A 17,915-nucleotide genomic window follows, 5' to 3' on the forward strand; every position below is an offset into this window, starting at 1 on the left:
AGAGAGAGAGAGAGAGAGAGAGAGAGAGAGAGAGAGAAAACAAAGAAAGAAAGAGAAAGAGAAAGAGAGAGAGAGAGAGAGAGACAGACAGAGAAAGAGAGAGAGAGAGAGAGAGAGAGACAGAAAGACAGACAGACAGACAGACAGACAGACAGACAGACAGACAGACAGACAGAGAGAGAGAGAGAGAGAGAGAGAGAGAGAGAGAGAGAGAGAGAGAGAGAGAGAGAGAGAGAGAGAGAGAGAGAGAGAGAGAGAGAGAGGGCAACTGGTGAAGAACACCATTGTAAATACAACCCATATTTATCTTAACTATTTGCACATTGTTACCACACTGTATATATACATAATATGACATTTGAAATGTCTTTATTCTTTTGGAACTTCTGAGTGTAGTGTTTACTTTTAATATTTATTGTTTATTTCACTTTTGTTTACTATCTACTTCACTTGCTTTGGCAATGTTAACATACGTTTCCCATGCCAATAAAGCCCTTAAATTGAATTGAATTGAATTGAGAAAGAGTAGAACAAATCCTCTGGTTAACTGATGTAGCTAATGCCTATAGAAAACTGTTGAAGCTAGAAAATTTTCAGAGCACAACCATTTAGAACCTTAACCTTTTCTAGATCTACTGTCACCAAAGTAGCCTTTATTGAGGCATATCAAATCCAGCTCCGTCAAAGTAGCCTTTATCGAGGCATATCAAATCCAGCTCCGTCAAAGTAGCCTTTATCGAGGCATATCAAATCCAGCTCCGTCAAAGTAGCCTTTATCGAGGCATATCAAATCCAGCTCCATCAAAGTAGCCTTTATCGAGGCATATCAAATCCAGCTCTGTCAAAGTAGTAAAGATACAGCAATCTCTGCCTTTCTAACAATACAAACAATTCTAAGGGACTGATGCCTTATAAATCGTTAGTCTCACTTAGTGTAACAATTTCCGAATTGTTGCCCTTGTGAGATATTGGGACAAAGGAAGACATCCACCTTTTAATTGGTCGGGCTACCAAAGGCATGTTCCGGCTGTTTCCATCCCATCATTAACACTGTGCGCTAGCTGCTCATTGCCATGACAGCAGGTGGCACCACAGGGGCGTGTGGGCGACAGCGGGCTTGCTGTATATGAGTTGCCATAGGAGCCCCCTGCTCTCTGTGCCTATATTGCAGCAGCATCTACAGGCATGCATAGCACAGCACTGTCGCCATGGTGATTTCCCCTCAGGAGTAGGATAGCCATCCGAGCAGACAGACAGCGCGCGAAAGAGAGAGAAAGAGAAGAAGAGATAGAGAGAGAGAGAGAGAGAGAGAGAGAGAGAGAGAGAGAGAGAGAAGAAGAGATAGAGTAGAGAGAGAGAGACAGAGAAGAGGAGATAGAGTAGAGAGAGAAAAAGAGAGAAAGAAGAGATAGAGTAGAGAGAGAGAAGAAGAGATAGAATAGAGAGAGCGAGAGAGAGAGAAGAAGAGATAGAATAGAGAGAGAGAGAGAGAGAGAGAGAGAGAGAGAGAGAGAGAGAGAGAGAGAGAGAGAGAGAGAGAGAGAGAGAGGAATAGATAGAGTAGAGAGAGAGAGAGAGAAGAGATAGAGTAGAGAGAGAGACAGAGAGACAGAGAAGGGATAGAGTAGAGAGCGAGACAAAGAAGAGAGAGAGTAGAGAGAGAGAGAGACAGAGAAGAAGAGAGAGAGAGAGAGAGACAGAGAGACAGAGAAGAAGAGATAGAGTAGAGAGAGAGAGAGAGAGAGACAGAGAATAAGAGAGAGAGAGAGAGAGAGAGAGAGAGAGAGAGAGAGAGAGAGAGAGAGAGAGAGAGAGAGAGAGAGAGAGAGAGAGAGAGAGAGAAGAAGAGAGAGAGAGAGAGAGAGAGAGAGAGAGAGAGAGAGACAGAGAAGAAGAGAGAGTAGAGAGAGAGAGAGATAAGAAGAGATAGATTAGAGAGAGAGAGAAGAAGAGATATAGAGAGAGAAAGAGAGAGCGAGAGAGAGAGCAGTAATTCTGTCTAACAGACATACCCCCTCTCTCCTCTTCTCCATCCCTGTCTCCCCCTCCCTCGCTCTCTCTCTCTCTCCCCAAAAGCATAACAAAAGCAGAGCTGGTATTCTGTATTCTGGAGGGCTCCGTCTGTCTATCACACTGCAGCGCAGGCGCCCTCTGTTCCTCCCTCCTGCACAGGCAGTCAGTGTCTATAGAAGACCACCTTCTGTAATGGAGCTTATCTCGCTATCTGACACGTACAGACCACAACCAACAGGCTGCAGTCATAGAATATTAATCACTGAAATTGACTACAATTCCTGAAGACTACAATTATAGATTTTCAGCAATAAGACTATCTGACAAACATGCTTGATTGGTCTAAGTATTTGATTTGAATATATGTTTTGTATTATGTATTTACTATGTTGAATTTATAGAAAGACAAGAAGCAGATCCATGCACTGAATAGATTTCAACTACATTTCCCATGCTGCAATGGTGAGGCTGAGAATCATGGCTCCAGGAAGTATTAGTAAAATCATGAGTCAGGATGAATCAATCCTCCTCAGCTCAGGTCCTCAGACGTGTCTAAACAAGAACATCTATCAGACCAATGTACTGCAATCTTCATCATCAGCCACAGCCACCCCACAACACCCATCACAGAAGCCCTCACACGCACACAACCACACAACCACACACACACACACACACACACAGACGTCTGACCTACAAAGTCCAATACACACACACATAAACACACACACATACAGACGACAGGTGTAAATGTCATCTTTGACATCGTAGCAGCGGAGGAGGTGGAGGAGGAGGGAAGAAAATCTCAAAGTCATAGTGTTGTGTGACACAGACACAGGTGGTTAAAGAGACAGTTTAGTGCTTCATAGAAAGAAAGCACGGAAGTCCATAAATTATAAAAAGACATCTGGATGAGATTTAAAGTTGAAAACAGTTAAGGGTAAAAACAAAAACAGTCTACAAACAAACCCTTATACCATTATATTACCATACAGAAAAATATATACAGTGCATTCGGAAAGTATTCAGACCCCTTGACTTTTTCCACATTTAGGTGCATCCTGTTTTCATTGATCATCCTTGAGATGTTTCTACAACTTGATTGGAGTCCACTTGTGGTAAATTCAATTGATTGGACAGGATTTGTAAAGGCACACACCTGTCTATATAAGGTCCCACAGTTGACAGTGCATGTCAGAGCAAAAACCAAGCCATGAGGTCGAAGGAATTGTCCATAGAGCTCCGAGACAGGATTGTGTCGAGGCACAGATCTGGGGAAGGGTACCCAAAATGTCTGCAGCATTGAAGGTCCCCAAGAACACAGTGGCCTCCATCATTCTTAAATGGAAGAAGTTTGGAACCACCAAGACTCTTCCTAGAGCTGGCTGCACGGCCAAACTGAGCAATCAGGGGAGAAGGGCCCGATGGTCACTCTGACAGAGTTCCTCGGTGGATATGGGAGAACCTTCCAGAAGGACAACCATCTCTGCAGCACTCCACCAATCAGGCCAGACAGAAGCCACTCCTCACTAAAATGCACATGACAGCCTGCTTGGAGTTTGCCAAAAGAAACCTAAAGGACTCTCAAAGCATTATAAATAAGATTCTCTGGTCTGATGAAACCAAGATTGAACTCTTTGGCCTGAATGCCAAGCATCACATGATCATGGGGTATTGTGTGTAGATTGATGAGGGAAAAAAATAATTAAATCAATTTTATAATAAGGCTGTAACGTAACAAAATATGGAAAAACTGAAGGGGTCTGAATACTTTCCAGACAATATACCACGGGTATGACGCAAAACTACTTGTTTACGTCTATTTGTGTTGGGACCGGTTCATAATAGCAATAAGGCACCTTAGGGGTTTGTGGTAAATGGCCAATATAATGTACCACTGCTAAGGGCTGCATCCAGGCTGTATACATGTTTTTTTTTTACACACAATTCCTTGTATTGGAGTAAAACAGCCCAACGTACGCCGACCGTGAGACTCTGATCTCTAAGTTAGAAAAGACAACAGCTTGGATGCAAAAAACTCTGCTGTATAGTTCTCATAAAGGCAACGCAAATAAAATCCTGCTGTATAGTTCTCACAAAGGCAACGCAAATACCAGGTGTGTGTGGAGTGGCTCTGTCTCAAAGCCCAGCCAGGCTCTCCTCTCTCTCTTCTCTCTCCTCTCTCCTCTCTCTCCTCTCTCTCCTCTCTCCCCTCTCTCCTCTCTCTCCTCTCTCTCCTCTCTCTCCTCTCTCCTCTCTCTCCTCTCTCTCCTCTCTCCCTCTCTCTCCCTCTCTCCCTCTCTCCTCTCTCTCCTCTCTCTCCTCTCTCTCCTCTCTCTCCCCTCTCTCCCTCTCCCTTCTCTCTCTACTCTTTCTCCTCTCTCTCCTCTCTCCTCGCTCTCTCTCTCCTCTATCTCCTCTCTCCTCTCTCTCGCTCCTCTCTCTCCTCTTTCTCCTCTCTCTTCCTCTCTCTACTCTCTCCTCTTTCTCCTCTCTCTTCCTCTCTCTACTCTCCCTCTCTCTACTCTCTCCCTCTCTCTCGCTCCTCTCTTTTCAACTCTCTCCTCTCTCTCCAGCCTGCAGCACTCTGGCCCTCTCCTCGCCTCGCCGCCTGCCACCAGCTCTTGGCTCCATTCCCAGCCTTTTAGTGAGTGCTACCTGTCAGGACCTGAATTATACCTGCCTGCAGGCTTAGTCCATATGAGTCATACATCAGCCAGGGGGAGGGAGGGAGGGCGAGAGAGAGAGAGAGAGAGAGAGAGAGAGAGAGAGAGAGAGAGAGAGAGAGAGAGAGAGAGAGAGAGAGAGAGAGAGAGAGAGAGAGAGAGAGAGAGAGAGAGAGAGAGAGAGAGAGAGAGAGAGAGAGAGAGAGAGAGAGAAAGACAAAAGACAAAAGACAAAAGACAAAAGACAAAAGACAAAAGACAAAAGACAAAGAGAGAGAGAGTATGCACTCATGTGTGAGCGAGAGAGTCAGTGTGAAAGACTGGGGGGGTGAAGGCAGAGAGAGAGATAGTGTGTGTGTATGCCTGTGTGTGTGTGTGTGTGAGAGAGAGTCAGTGAGAGAGAGAGAGAGAGAGAGAGAGAGAGAGAGAGAGAGAGAGAGGGGGGGTGGATGGAGGGAGAGGGGGTGATAGATTGCACTCACCCTCATCTGTACAAAGCCTCGGCAATTACTGAGCGCCAGCTCTAGATGTGGCAGTCACACCAGCAACAAAGCTGCTCACAATAGACCTCATCACCAACCAATGGATTTACTGAGAAAGGATTTCACTTTTAGACCAAATCTTTAGACTTTGTATTTGTGTATGTTCTCACAATGATGGGCGATGGAATAAAAAGCAATAAAATGATTACTCGCCAAATCAGAAAGATTTGACAAAGAGATTAATATTGTGCAATACAGTACTGTATGTACCAATGTCAACATATAACACTCTCACAAAAACTGGCTTTAATTTGAGATGTGTAGTCATAGGTCATTCATAGGTTCATGTAGGCACAGATTTGTTTATGATTCATTTCTAGAATTTCTTTTGCAATTTTTGACTCCTTGTAGAGTTACACACATCAAGGTCAACTGTAACGTTACACACATCAAGGTGAACTGTAACGTTACACACATCAAGGTCAACTGTAACGTTACACACATCAAGGTCAACTGTAACGTTACACACATCAAGGTCAACTGTAACGTTACACACATCAAGGTCAACTGTAACGTTACACACATCAAGGTCAACTGTAACGTTACACACATCAAGGTCAACTGTAACGTTACACACATCAAGGTCAACTGTAACGTTACACACATCAAGGTCAACTGTAACGTTACACACATCAAGGTCAACTGTAACGTTACACATGCTATATTATCAATGAGTGTGGAAAGCCTCATCCACCCTTCTACTCTATTTCTTTCCTGCTTTCTCTCTCTCTCTCTCAATTCAATTCAATTCAATTTCAATTTAAGGGCTTTATTGGCATGGGAAACATATGTTAACATTGCCAAAGCAAGTGAAGTAGATAGTAAACAAAAGTGAAATAAACAATAAATCTCTCTCTCTCTATGGGTTGTATTTACAATGGTGTTTGTTCTTCACTGGTTGCCCTTTTCTTGTGGCAACAGATCACAAATCTTGCTGCTGTGATGGCACACTGTGGTTTTTCACCCAGTAGATAAGGGAGTTTATTAAAATTGGGTTTGTTTTCGAATTCTTTGTGGATCTCTGTAATCTGAGGGAAACATTTGTCTCTAATATGGTCATACATTTGGCAGGAGGTTAGGAAGTGCAGCTCAGTTTCCACCTCATTTTGTGGGCAGTGTGCACATAGCCTGTCTTCTCTTGAGAGCCAGGTCTGCCTACGGCGGCCTTTCTCAATAGCAAGGCTATGCTCACTGAGTCTGTACATAGCCAAAGCTTTCCTTAAGTTTGGGTCAGTCACAGTGGTCAGGTATTCTGCCACTGTGTACTCTCTGTTTAGGGCCAAATAGCATTCTAGTTTGCTCTGTTTTTTTAAATAATTATTTCCAATGTGTCAAGTAATTATCTTTTTGTTTTCTCATGATTTGGTTGGGTCTAATTGTGTTGTAGTTGATGTCCTGGGGCTCTGTGGGGTCTCTCTCTCTCTCTCTCTCTCTCTCTCTCTCTCTCTCTCTCTCTCTCTCTCTCTCTCTCTCTCTCTCTCTCTCTCTCTCTCGCTTCTCTCCTCTCTCTCTCCTCTCTCTCTCTCTCTCTCTCTCTCTCTCTCTCTCTCTCTCTCTCTCTCTCTCTCTCTCTCTCTCTCTCTCGCTCTCTCATGTCCTACTTCAAAGAGCAGACACACAGTAGATCCTGTTTGAGGTTCTCTAATGGCCCCAGACTCTCAAACAGCTAGCATCATCTTCACAGTGTGTGCGGGTGTGTGTGTTTCAGTGTTTATGTGTGTGTGTGTGTTTGTGTTTGTGTGTGCGGGGGCAACAGTCATTGTCATTACTAAACCCAAACACAGCCGTATGCCTCCACACCTCTACCTCCTCCTATTCCCTAGCTTTAACACTATAGCCTGGGGTTCAACCGGGCCGCCATTGAAATCAATCATATTATGTTACTGCCCGTGGCTGACCTTGGTTAACTTCATCACAGACATGGGGAAAGGGGCAGAGGAAAGATGAAGCAAGACATTAGAGCTCATCCAAGAAGAGTAGCACAGTTTAGTAAAGACAAATATATGTGCATCTCTTGTCCACGTGTCATCTAGAAACTAGAAGATACAACCAGGTTATTATCACTATAAAGTCACTGTACAGTTTTAGGCTACTGTAAACCTATCATCAGCACTAGAGCTCCAACCAGCCAATCAACCAATCAACCAACCAACCAACCAACCGACCGCCCGACCGACCAACCAATCAACCAATCAATCAATCAACCAACCAATCAACCAATAAAACGACCAACCGACCAGCCAATCAACTAATCAACCAACCAATCAACTGACCGACCGACCAGCCAATCAACCAATCAACCAATAAACCAACCAATCAACCAATCAACCAACCGACCAATCGACCGACCAGCCAATCCACCAATCAACCAATCAATCAACCGACTGACCAACCGACCAGCCAATCAACCAATCAACCAACCAGCCAAAAGACCGGCCAATCAACCAATCAACCGACCAACCAATCAACCAATCAACTAACAATCAACCAACCGACCGACCGACCGGCCAATCAAACACACACACACACACACAAACACACACACACACACACACACACACTCAGAGCGCTCCCTCTCAGCCTTCCTCCAAGCCTGCCCTTCTATTTGTGGGTAATTCATCACCCAGGGTCTTTGGGAGAGGGAGAGGTCTGATGAATGTGTCATTTGTCTGTGGCACCAAATGCAATTCCAGCCCACTGGTTCATGGGGACGCCTTGATGGGGTGACACTGGAGACACAGCTATCAATCTCTCTAGCCTGCATCTGGGGAGTAAATAGCATCAAGTGGAGAGGCTTTTGTTTAAATGTGCCCTGAGTGGAGGAGGACTCTAGGAAGGTCTGGTGACTTTACATGTCAGCTGTCAAGGCAGGTCGATTTCCTATCGCCACCTTTCTCTTATTTTGAGAGATTTCTCCAGTGGTCCTCTGTGGCTCAGTTGGTAGAGCATGGCGCTTGCAACATCAGGATTTGATTCCCGGGACCACCCGTATGTAAAATGTAGGCACTCATGACTGTAAATCGCTTTGGATTAACCCATCAGAGTCTAAGCCCTGTCTAAGCCATATGAAATTGTTTTAAGAAGGTCATACCAAGGATCATTTAGCTATTTGATTTTGAATTTTAAGACCCCTTGAAGTATCAAAAAAATATATCAAAGAAATATATGATGAAAAATAATTGTTGGTTTTTTATAGCTATTAGCCCATACAAACGCATTGAATAACAGATTCACTACATGGAACAACAGATAGTCCCAAAAACATATCAAAAGAAAGTTTGTTCTGAAGTGTCTCTCCTATATCTGAGAGGTATAAGAAAGATCAGGAATTTTTTTTTATTAATGTATTTAACCCCATATGTTTGGCATTAAACAGTCTCCATATATACTTCCATTCATTTTTTTCAACTGGTACCAGGGACCTTCAGACAAGTCTTGTGAGGCCTGTGGGCTGTCCTAGAGCAAAACAACCCACATGTACATGTTTGTGAGAGTCTCACCTTTGCACAGAGGGGTCATTAGTGTGTAGCCCAAACGGTTCGGATGCTACAGACAGAAGTTGGCAGATCGGCTGTACTGACTTCAGACGAGTCTCCTGACACTTGTGGAGGACGCTATAGACGAGTTTGTGAGAAGACCGAAGTGTGACATAGGCGGATGCGGTGGATTGAGACGCATCCAATGCAATGCAGATTTCTCTTCCTTAAACTGACAGATTTCCATTGGGATTGTTTTATTATGCTAATTAGATTTTCGCGGGGCCATCAACCTTAGGGGGTTGTTAAAGTGTCTGCTTAATAGTTGTCATTTGATCATAACATTTGCAAGAATTAGGGTGAACTTGAAGATATAAAAGACTATAAACTGGCACCCAAATTCTCTGTAACATCCAAGATTACAGCAAAACGGTTGTGTCCACAGCTCTCGAAGTACAAAATGACTTTTCGATCTATCTAACTCCAGTCTCTATGTATTCTGTCAATGTGTCTGGGAAATCACCACAGCAATCACAGGAAGAATACAGATGTAGGATCTTAATTTGAGCCAGTTTGCTACAGCAGGAAAATAACCCTGCAGCAACAGGAAATGTGAATAATTATGTGGATTAGACAGTAATTAATGGACATTGTTGTAGGGGTGGAAATTACAAACTTCAGAAGCCTTTTTAAACCTCAAATACACTGCAAGTTAAAAATGTCCTGCATTGCATGAATGTTCTCCTGCAACAGGGTTATCAAATTAAGATCCTACATCTGTAGATGTTGCACAACCATAATCAACCAGCATCAATCTAACACTCAAGCAGTTCCTCAGATATTCGGACACATTTTGCAATCAACTTTTCACAGCGGGTGATTGCAATTGCAGGTTTGCTTTTGATGCCGGAACAGTAACCTGGAGCTGGAGAGCTTGATTGGTCCATAACAGCTCAGGGAGGGCTGAGTGAGTGAATGAGTTAGTGAGTGAGTGAGTGAGTGAGTGAGTGAGTGAGTGAGTGAGTGAGTGAGTGAGTGAGTGATTGAGTGAGTAAGTGAGTGAGTGAGTAAGTAAGTAAGTGAGTGTGTGAGTGAGTGAGTGAGTGAATGAGTGAGTGAATGAGTGAGTGAATTAGGAGGAGGAGGAGGAAAAGTGCAGATGATAAGGGGTATGAGGAAGGATCCTTTACCTTCGGTGTCTGGCGTATTTGCCGCTGACGTGTCCGCTTCCATCACAGCCTTGAGTAGGACAGCTGTAAACACAAAGGAGAGACACGGGAGTTAACACTACGCATGGCATAACAGGCACGGGAGTTAACACTACGCATGGCATAACAGGCACGGGAGTTAACACTACGCATGGCATAACAGGCACGGGAGTTAACACTACGCATGGCATAACAGGCACGGGAGTTAACACTACGCATGGCATAACAGGCACGGGAGTTAACACTACGCATGGTATAACAGGCACGGGAGTTAACACTACGCATGGCATAACAGGCACGGGAGTTAACACTACGCATGGCATAACAGGCACGGGAGTTAACACTACGCATGGCATAACAGGCACGGGAGTTAACACTACGCATGGCATAACAGGCACGGGAGTTAACACTACGCATGGCATAACAGGCACGGGAGTTAACACTACGCATGGCATAACAGGCACGGGAGTTAACACTACGCATGGCATAACAGGCACGGGAGTTAACACTACCCATGGCATAACAGGCACGGGAGTTAACACTACGCATGGCATAACAGGCACGGGAGTTAACACTACCCATGGCATAACAGGCACGGGAGTTAACACTACCCATGGCATAACAGGCACGGGAGTTAACACTACGCATGGCATAACAGGCACGGGAGTTAACACTACGCATGGCATAACAGGCACGGGAGTTAACACTACGCATGGCATAACAGGCACGGGAGTTAACACTACGCATGGCATAACAGGCACGTACACACGCGGCCCCTCCCCCTTCACCCCATGCAGACACACTCCTCCAGATGACATCCCATTCCTTCACACACAGATAGTGCTCAGTACATGCATGCCATAACACATGATCCAGAGGAATGCACAGGACCATAGCAGCTGTGTATTATTCATGTAATGAGAACACACAGCCAGCAGCCTCCAGGCCAGGCGGTGACTCACTGCTCTGCATATTTCATAGAAGCCCATCCACCTTCTTTAAGACAGCTGTGGGTGCCAAAGGTAAAGAGCCCACTCTTAAGGGACACTGGATGCCACGCCCTTTGACCCCACACCTATAGGTACTAGGAGGTCAACTCTGTTGTAGCTTTCCATTGGCCCATTCGCCCGTGGCCCACTCTCACAGCCATCACATCAGCTAGTTTACAGCCATCTGTGGTGTACGGTATCCATATTAGGAGTTTGTCTGACAACTGATTTAGGTTTCCTTGACAAGTTCCTAATATGGATGCCGTAGAGATGGATGTCCGTCATGCATCATTCACAGTAGAAAAAGTGCATGACTGCGCTAGTTAGAGCAGAACAGCAGCTTTCTCTCTCACCAAGGTGAGCAGATCCATAGATTAGTCGTTGAGCGGCAGGAGCGCGCATCGATCACTGCTATTGGCATTATTGATGTGTCCAGCCCTGGACTATGTCCTCAGAGGGAGGGTGTGTTTGGGCGAGGGGGCTGTCTCTCTCTGTGTGTGCATGCGTGCGTGCCTGACTGTCTGCCTGCATGTGTGTGTACGTTTGCGTGTGTATGCTTGTATGTGTGCGTGTGTGTGGATGTGCGAGATCATAAGTGTGAGAAGCAAGAGCCAGGGAACTGGCGCGGAGAGATTATGGATAGTGGTTCTGAGCTGAGAAATGCCATCAAGAGAGAGAAGGGTGTTTAGAGATAGAGACTGTGCAGGCCACTGGCCAGACAGAAAACACCATTACAGAGTGTACTAGAACGTTTATAACATTGGTGTATTCTACAGCTGCAATGAAAAAGGGTAGATTTATCGCAAACATTTTTTGAGGAAAATAATCAATAATTTTTTGTCTGTTCAATGAAGGCATGAAAGTAATTATGATCCTTGTCCAAATATTACAGCTGAGGAAATTACTAAAGAGAGACTGTAAAGGCACCGTCAACAGTGGCTGTTTACAATACAACACTGGACCTCAAGTCACTGTGTATATGATGTGAATACGGTGTCCATATTAGGATATGTGAGGGATATTCACTAGTATGACAGGAACCTAGTGAAGAATGGTCCCTCTGAACATGATCAATCTGCAGGGATTACTGTATCCTATGTGATAATATAATGCAGTTGCTCATAATATTCACACTATAGCCTACTGTTAATACAACAGCAAAGGAAATATATGTAGAAAACCATTGACCACTCAGACAGTCTGTAAAGCCCTCAGGAATGAATGATGCACCAACCTGAATAACTCCTGTGCTGCCGTCTCCACTGGAACTAGAGAGAAAGATTGACGAAGCCACATCAGACACAGTTAGATGTACTGTCTAGTACAACATACATAACAATAGCAGTAAAGAATAAACAATTATGATCAAATCAAAACTACAGGATCCATCATGCATTTCTCCTAATAGGAATGTGGCAATGAGCCTTTTCAGTACGATCAACAGCATAGCAGATTCATTTTACACTGAGTATCTACAGTCACTTTCACTTTGACTTGATGTCCCCCAATATGACAGCAGGTGGCTGGCAGTTGAGAAGGAGGGGGAAGAGTGAGGGGTTTGGGAGGGGAGGGGGGGGTGGACACACTGTACTGCCCCAGGCCGTTCAGAGAGACAGACACACTGTATTGTTACTGTAGCGTACCTCGGACCCCTTTGGAACGCGTTCGATGGCGCTTCTCAACCGCATCCACCTCCATCTCGTAAAGAGAAAGGGTTGGGAAGCGGTCATTAGTTTCATCCTTTTTCTCTCATGACACAATAAGGAGTAAATACAGCACCAAATATAGGCTACCATAAATAAAGACGGCACATATAGGAACATAAGACCTAACTTCATTTCATAGATCTTCATAGAGCTTCATGGAGCTTCATAGAACTTCATTCATTATGTAGAGAGATGTAGGACTATAGTACATCCACTATGTGGAAGTTAGAGATAGATACCTGGAATCAGCTGGGTTTGGTGTGGCACCACCTCGGTTCAAAACCACGCCTCCTTCTCTGAGTGCAATAGTTGGGCTTTCTCAGCAGAAACACTTCAATACTCCCTATCCAAAGTCATGATCTGCAAAGACAATAAAATAACAAGAATATTACACATTCATGGTAGAAAATTATCACATTAGTGGTAGTAAGCGTAAACACAGTCAAGCTTAGCGGTTAGCATCTTTCTGTTGTCTTGCTTGGTTGTAATCACTTGTGAAGACTTCAAGTTATGGTATCCTTATACTAAGACATTGATAATACAAGAGGAATCGAAGCAGTGATGTTGCCATTGTCAGTGTGGACATATTTAAAAGAGATCTTAAAACACACCTTCTTAGCTTTGCTTTTCCTTAGGATGCTTTTGTTATGCAATTTCTATTATTATTCTTTAGTATTTATCCTGTTATGTTTGTTGTGTAGTAAATATTTTTTTCAAAGTTTATTCGTTTTTTTCCTGTGAAGCAAATTGCGTTGCATTCCATGTCTTAAATGTGCTGTATAAATAGAGCTTGATTTGATTTGACTGTACTAAATTAACCCGGTTGACTCCATTCTGTGAACAATGCAGCCTTATGAACGGCAGCATCCTCATTTTCACCACTTTTCATCCCATTTCACCCAGTTTCCATTCCATTGTTTTGGCTAAGTCCCATGATGCACAGCAAATATGTTCCAAAAACAAAGACAAACAACGTATTGCATCCACCAGGCAACCAGAGAGTTATAACAGTATCTCTCTCTTTGTCTTCGGTTTCCTTCTTTCTCTTTGTTACTTGCTTTTTGTGTATTGATAAATATAACGATGTGTATATTGATGTGTATATTGATGTATATTTATGTGTATATTGATGTGTATATTGATGTTTATTGATGTGTATATTGATGTGTATATTGATGTGTATATTGATGTGTATATTGATGTATATTGATGTATATAGATGTATATTGATGTATATATTGATGTGTATATTGATGCATGTATTGATGTGTATATTGATGTGTTTATTGATGTGTATATTGATGTATATTGATGTGTATATTGATGCATGTATTGATGTGTATATTGATTTGTATATTGATGTGTGTATTGATGTGTATATTGATGTGTATATTGATGCGGATTTTAACATGTATATTGATGTGTATATTGATGCATATATTGATGCGGATATTGATGTGTATATTGATGTATATTGATGTGTATATTGATGTATAATGATGTGTATATTGATGTGTATATTGATGTGTACAGTGTATTGATGTGTATATTGATGTGTACATTGATGCGTACATTGATGTTTATTGATGTGTATAGTGTATATTGATATATACATTGATGTGAATATTGCTGTATATTGATGTTTATAGCGTATATTGATGTGTATATTGATGTATATTGATGTATATAGTGTATATTGACGTGTATATTGACGTATATTGATGTGTACAGTATATTGATGTGTAAATTGATGTATATTGATGTGTAAATTGATGTACATTGATGTGAAGATTGCTCTATATTGATGTGTGTAGTGTATATTGATGTGTATATTGATGTATATTGATGTGTATAGTGTATATTGATGTGTATATTGATGTGTATATTAACATGTATATTGATGTGTATATTGATGCATATATTGATGCGGATATTGATGTGTATATTGATGTGTGTTTTGATGCATATATTGAGGTGTATAGTGTATATTGATGTGTATATTGATGTATATTAATGTGTATAGTGTGTATTGATGTGTATATGAATGTGTATACAGGGCTCATCTGTAAAAGAGACATTGGTCTCATCATTACATTGATATTGAGCAGAGAGAGTGAAAGTCTGAATATTCTGGTATTACTTTTTTTTCTTTATCATCAAATCGATTCTGTTTCCACCACTGACTGTCTGTAAGCTTGATTCTGAATGGAGAAACACAGCAGCAAATGGAGTCTCTCTCTCTTTCTCTCTTTCTCTCTTTCTCTCTTTCTCTCTCTCTCTCTCTCTCGCTCTCTCTCTCTCTCGCTCTCTCTCTCTCGCTCTCTCTCTCTCTCTCTCTCTCTCTCTCTCTCTCTCTCTCTCTCTCTCTCTCTCTCTCTCTCTCTCTCTCTCTCTCTCTCTCTCTCTCTCTCTCTCTTTCCCATATCGAGTGTTCAGCTCTCTCGTCTCTGCTCATCTGTCTGCAACCTCACATGAAGATCTCACGCTCAACCTGAAATCCTGTTAACGCGTGGGCTTTGTATGTATATGTGTGTGTGTGTGTGTGTGTGTGTGTGTTCGTGCACACGTGTGTGTCTCTATTTCTGTGTGTATATATAGGCATCACCAACGCCAACAGCACAAGAGTGTGAGCGTGATATGCAGCCAGTGTATCGAACACTGTTGCACATCTCTAGCACTGAGATCTCATCTCTAGCCCTGAGCTCTCATCTCTAGCCCTGAGCTCTCATCTCTAGCCCTGAGCTCTCATCTCTAGCCCTGAGATCTCATCTCCAGCACTGAAATCTCATATCTAGCACTGAGATCTCATCCCTAGCACTGAGCTCTCATCTCTAATCCTGAGATTTCATCTCTAGCCCTGAGATCTCATCTCATCTCTAGCCCTGAACTCTCATCTCTAGCCCTGAGCTCTCATCCCTAGCCCTGAGATCTCATCTCTAGCCCTGAGCTCTCATCCCTAGCCCTGAGATCTCATCCCTAGCACTGAGCTCTCATCTCTAATCCTGAGATTTCATCTCTAGCCCTGAGATCTCATCTCATCTCTAGCCCTGAACTCTCATCTCTAGCCCTGAGCTCTCATCCCTAGCCCTGAGATCTCATCTCTAGCCCTGAGCTCTCATCCCTAGCCCTGAGATCTCATCTCTAGCCCTGAGATCTCATCTCTAGCCCTGAGATCTCATCTCCAGCCCTGAGCTCTCATCTCTAGCCCTGAGCTCTCATCCCTAGCCCAGAGATCTCATCCCTAGCACTGAGCTCTCATCTCTAGGTCTGAGCTTTATCCTTAGCCCTGAGCTCTCATCCCTAGCACTGAGATCTCATCTCTAGCCCTGAGCTCTCATCCCTAGCCCTGAGATCTCATCTCTAGCCTTGAGCTCTCATCTCTAGCCCTTAGCTCTCATCCCTAACCCAGATATCTCATCTCTAGCCCTGAGCTCTCATCCTTAGCTCTGAGCTCTCAGCCCTAGCACTGAGCTCTCATCTCTAGGTCTGAACTTTATCCTTAGCCCTGAGCTCGCATCCCTAGCACTGAGATCTCATCCCTAGCACTGAGCTCTCATCTCTAGCACTGAGCTCTCATCCCTAGCACTGAGCTCTCATCTCAACCTCACTGGAGAATCCAAGCATACAGGTTCCTACTGTCCTATAGGAGTCAACTCTGGCAGTACAGGCTGAGAGAGGAGAGGAGAGGAGAGGAGAGGAGAGGAGAGGAGAGGAGAGGAGAGGAGAGGAGAGGAGAGGAGAGGAAACTCTGCTTAGTATTCATCCCAACCCTCTGCCTGTCTCATATAATATGATGCAGTGCACCCTGCATCAGTGGGTTATACACATCTTCAGTCCCAGGCTAGCACACGCATACACACACGATCACGAGCATGACGACACACACACACACATTCTAGGCTCTAGGTAGAGTGCACAGTTCTGTCTGCTTTGAAGAGAAGGCAGGGTGCATTCTGAGAGAGCCCATGTTTGCTGTCTGAAAATAGTTCCCCAATGCAAAAGCTGCCATACAAAATTATTCAACACTCACACAGATCCAGCCATACTGCACCAAATAGGCTTTCAACATTTCAACAAAGTGAAAAGATTCTCTGTGTGTTTCTCAAAACCACAAATCTTTTTCAAGCAAATATAGTAGAACTCTTCCTTGCAGAGAGCATTCCTCTCCCTGCTTCTCTCTTTCTCTCTCAACCCTTCTCTTCTCTCTTCTCGATTCTCACTCCTCCTTCCCTCTTCCAATATACAGTGCATTCAGAAAGTATTCAGACCCCTTGACTTTTTCCACATTTTGTTACGTCACAGCCTTATTCTAAAATGGATTAAATTGTTTCTTTCTTTCTTTCTTTCTTTCTTTCTTTCTTTCTTTCTTTCTTTCTTTCTTTCTTTCTTTCTTTCTTTCTTTCTTTCTTTCTTTCTTTCTTTCTTTCTTTCTTTCTTTCTTTCTCTCTCTCTCTCTCTCTCTCTCTCTCTCTCTCTCTCTCTCTCTCTCTCTCTCTCTCTCTCTCTCTCTCTCTCTCTCTCTCTCTCTCTCTCTCTCTCTCTCTCTCTCTCTCTCTCTCTCTCTCTCTCTCTCTCTCTCTCTCTCTCTCTCTCTCTCTCCCTCCCTCCCATCCTGACCAGACTCCACTTCAGCTGATCAATGACCCATCCCAGACAGCAGTGATGTCAGATTCTAAGTGCCACCATAGTCGCAGGAGTTTGGGATGAGCCTCATCTCTCCTCCTCTCATCTCCCCTCCCCTCCCCTCTCCCTTCAACTTCCTGCCTGTCAGTGCTGGGGGCTGGGTGTGTGGGTGTTTGATTGGATGGGGTTGGAGGGGGGTAGTGGGAAATTAGACCCAAAAGCAGTGGATCCGTTCGGCTTCCCTCCAGAAGCTATGCTGTATAACCATGCTGCCCCAAGTCATGTGGTACTGTAGATTGAAGGAATCTTCCTGTGTGACTCATTGGGGTTTGACATTGTAGCTTCAAGTCTTAGCTGTCACTCTCAGGTTATAACCATATTCTGCTAGGGTACCTAATTAACTAATGATTTGGTTATGGAAATGGTATTGCCCAAAGACATGTGGAGCATCCTGTTATAATCTGAAAATCTCACAACACTAATTTACTCATGTATGGTACAGAGTAATCTCCTCTCTACTTGCATACAGAACCCTTTGTGACGCTCAACACATTATATGTTCTTACAGTCAGCATAAAAGATAGAGGTTTAATTTAATGGTTGTTCATATTCAGGGTAGAGTCTCCAGAGTGGAGCAGGATGGGGAAAGGTGTCTGCCTTAACACGTGGGACCCTATGGACTTTCCTAGGCT

At 43.5% G+C, this 17,915-nt stretch overlaps 1 protein-coding gene across 10 annotated transcripts in view; it reads right to left on the bottom strand.

The window, feature by feature from the left end:
- Positions 1 to 17,915, bottom strand: part of LOC121548600 (myelin transcription factor 1-like protein) — a 61,251-nt gene that overhangs the window by 32,826 nt on the left and 10,510 nt on the right. For all 10 annotated transcript variants that reach the window (XM_041860102.1, XM_041860109.1, XM_041860105.1 and 7 more), the window contains exons 2-5: positions 12,840 to 12,960; positions 12,538 to 12,592; positions 12,129 to 12,162; positions 9,888 to 9,950 (exon numbers count right to left, since the gene is read on the bottom strand). In XM_041860102.1, the coding sequence (XP_041716036.1) occupies positions 9,888 to 9,950; positions 12,129 to 12,162; positions 12,538 to 12,592 (152 nt within the window). In that variant the 5' untranslated portion in view covers positions 12,840 to 12,960. The remainder of the gene's footprint in view (positions 1 to 9,887; positions 9,951 to 12,128; positions 12,163 to 12,537; positions 12,593 to 12,839; positions 12,961 to 17,915) is intronic.

The sequence above is a fragment of the Coregonus clupeaformis genome, chromosome 33 (genome assembly GCF_020615455.1).
Source record: "Coregonus clupeaformis isolate EN_2021a chromosome 33, ASM2061545v1, whole genome shotgun sequence".
NCBI lineage: Eukaryota > Metazoa > Chordata > Actinopteri > Salmoniformes > Salmonidae > Coregonus > Coregonus clupeaformis.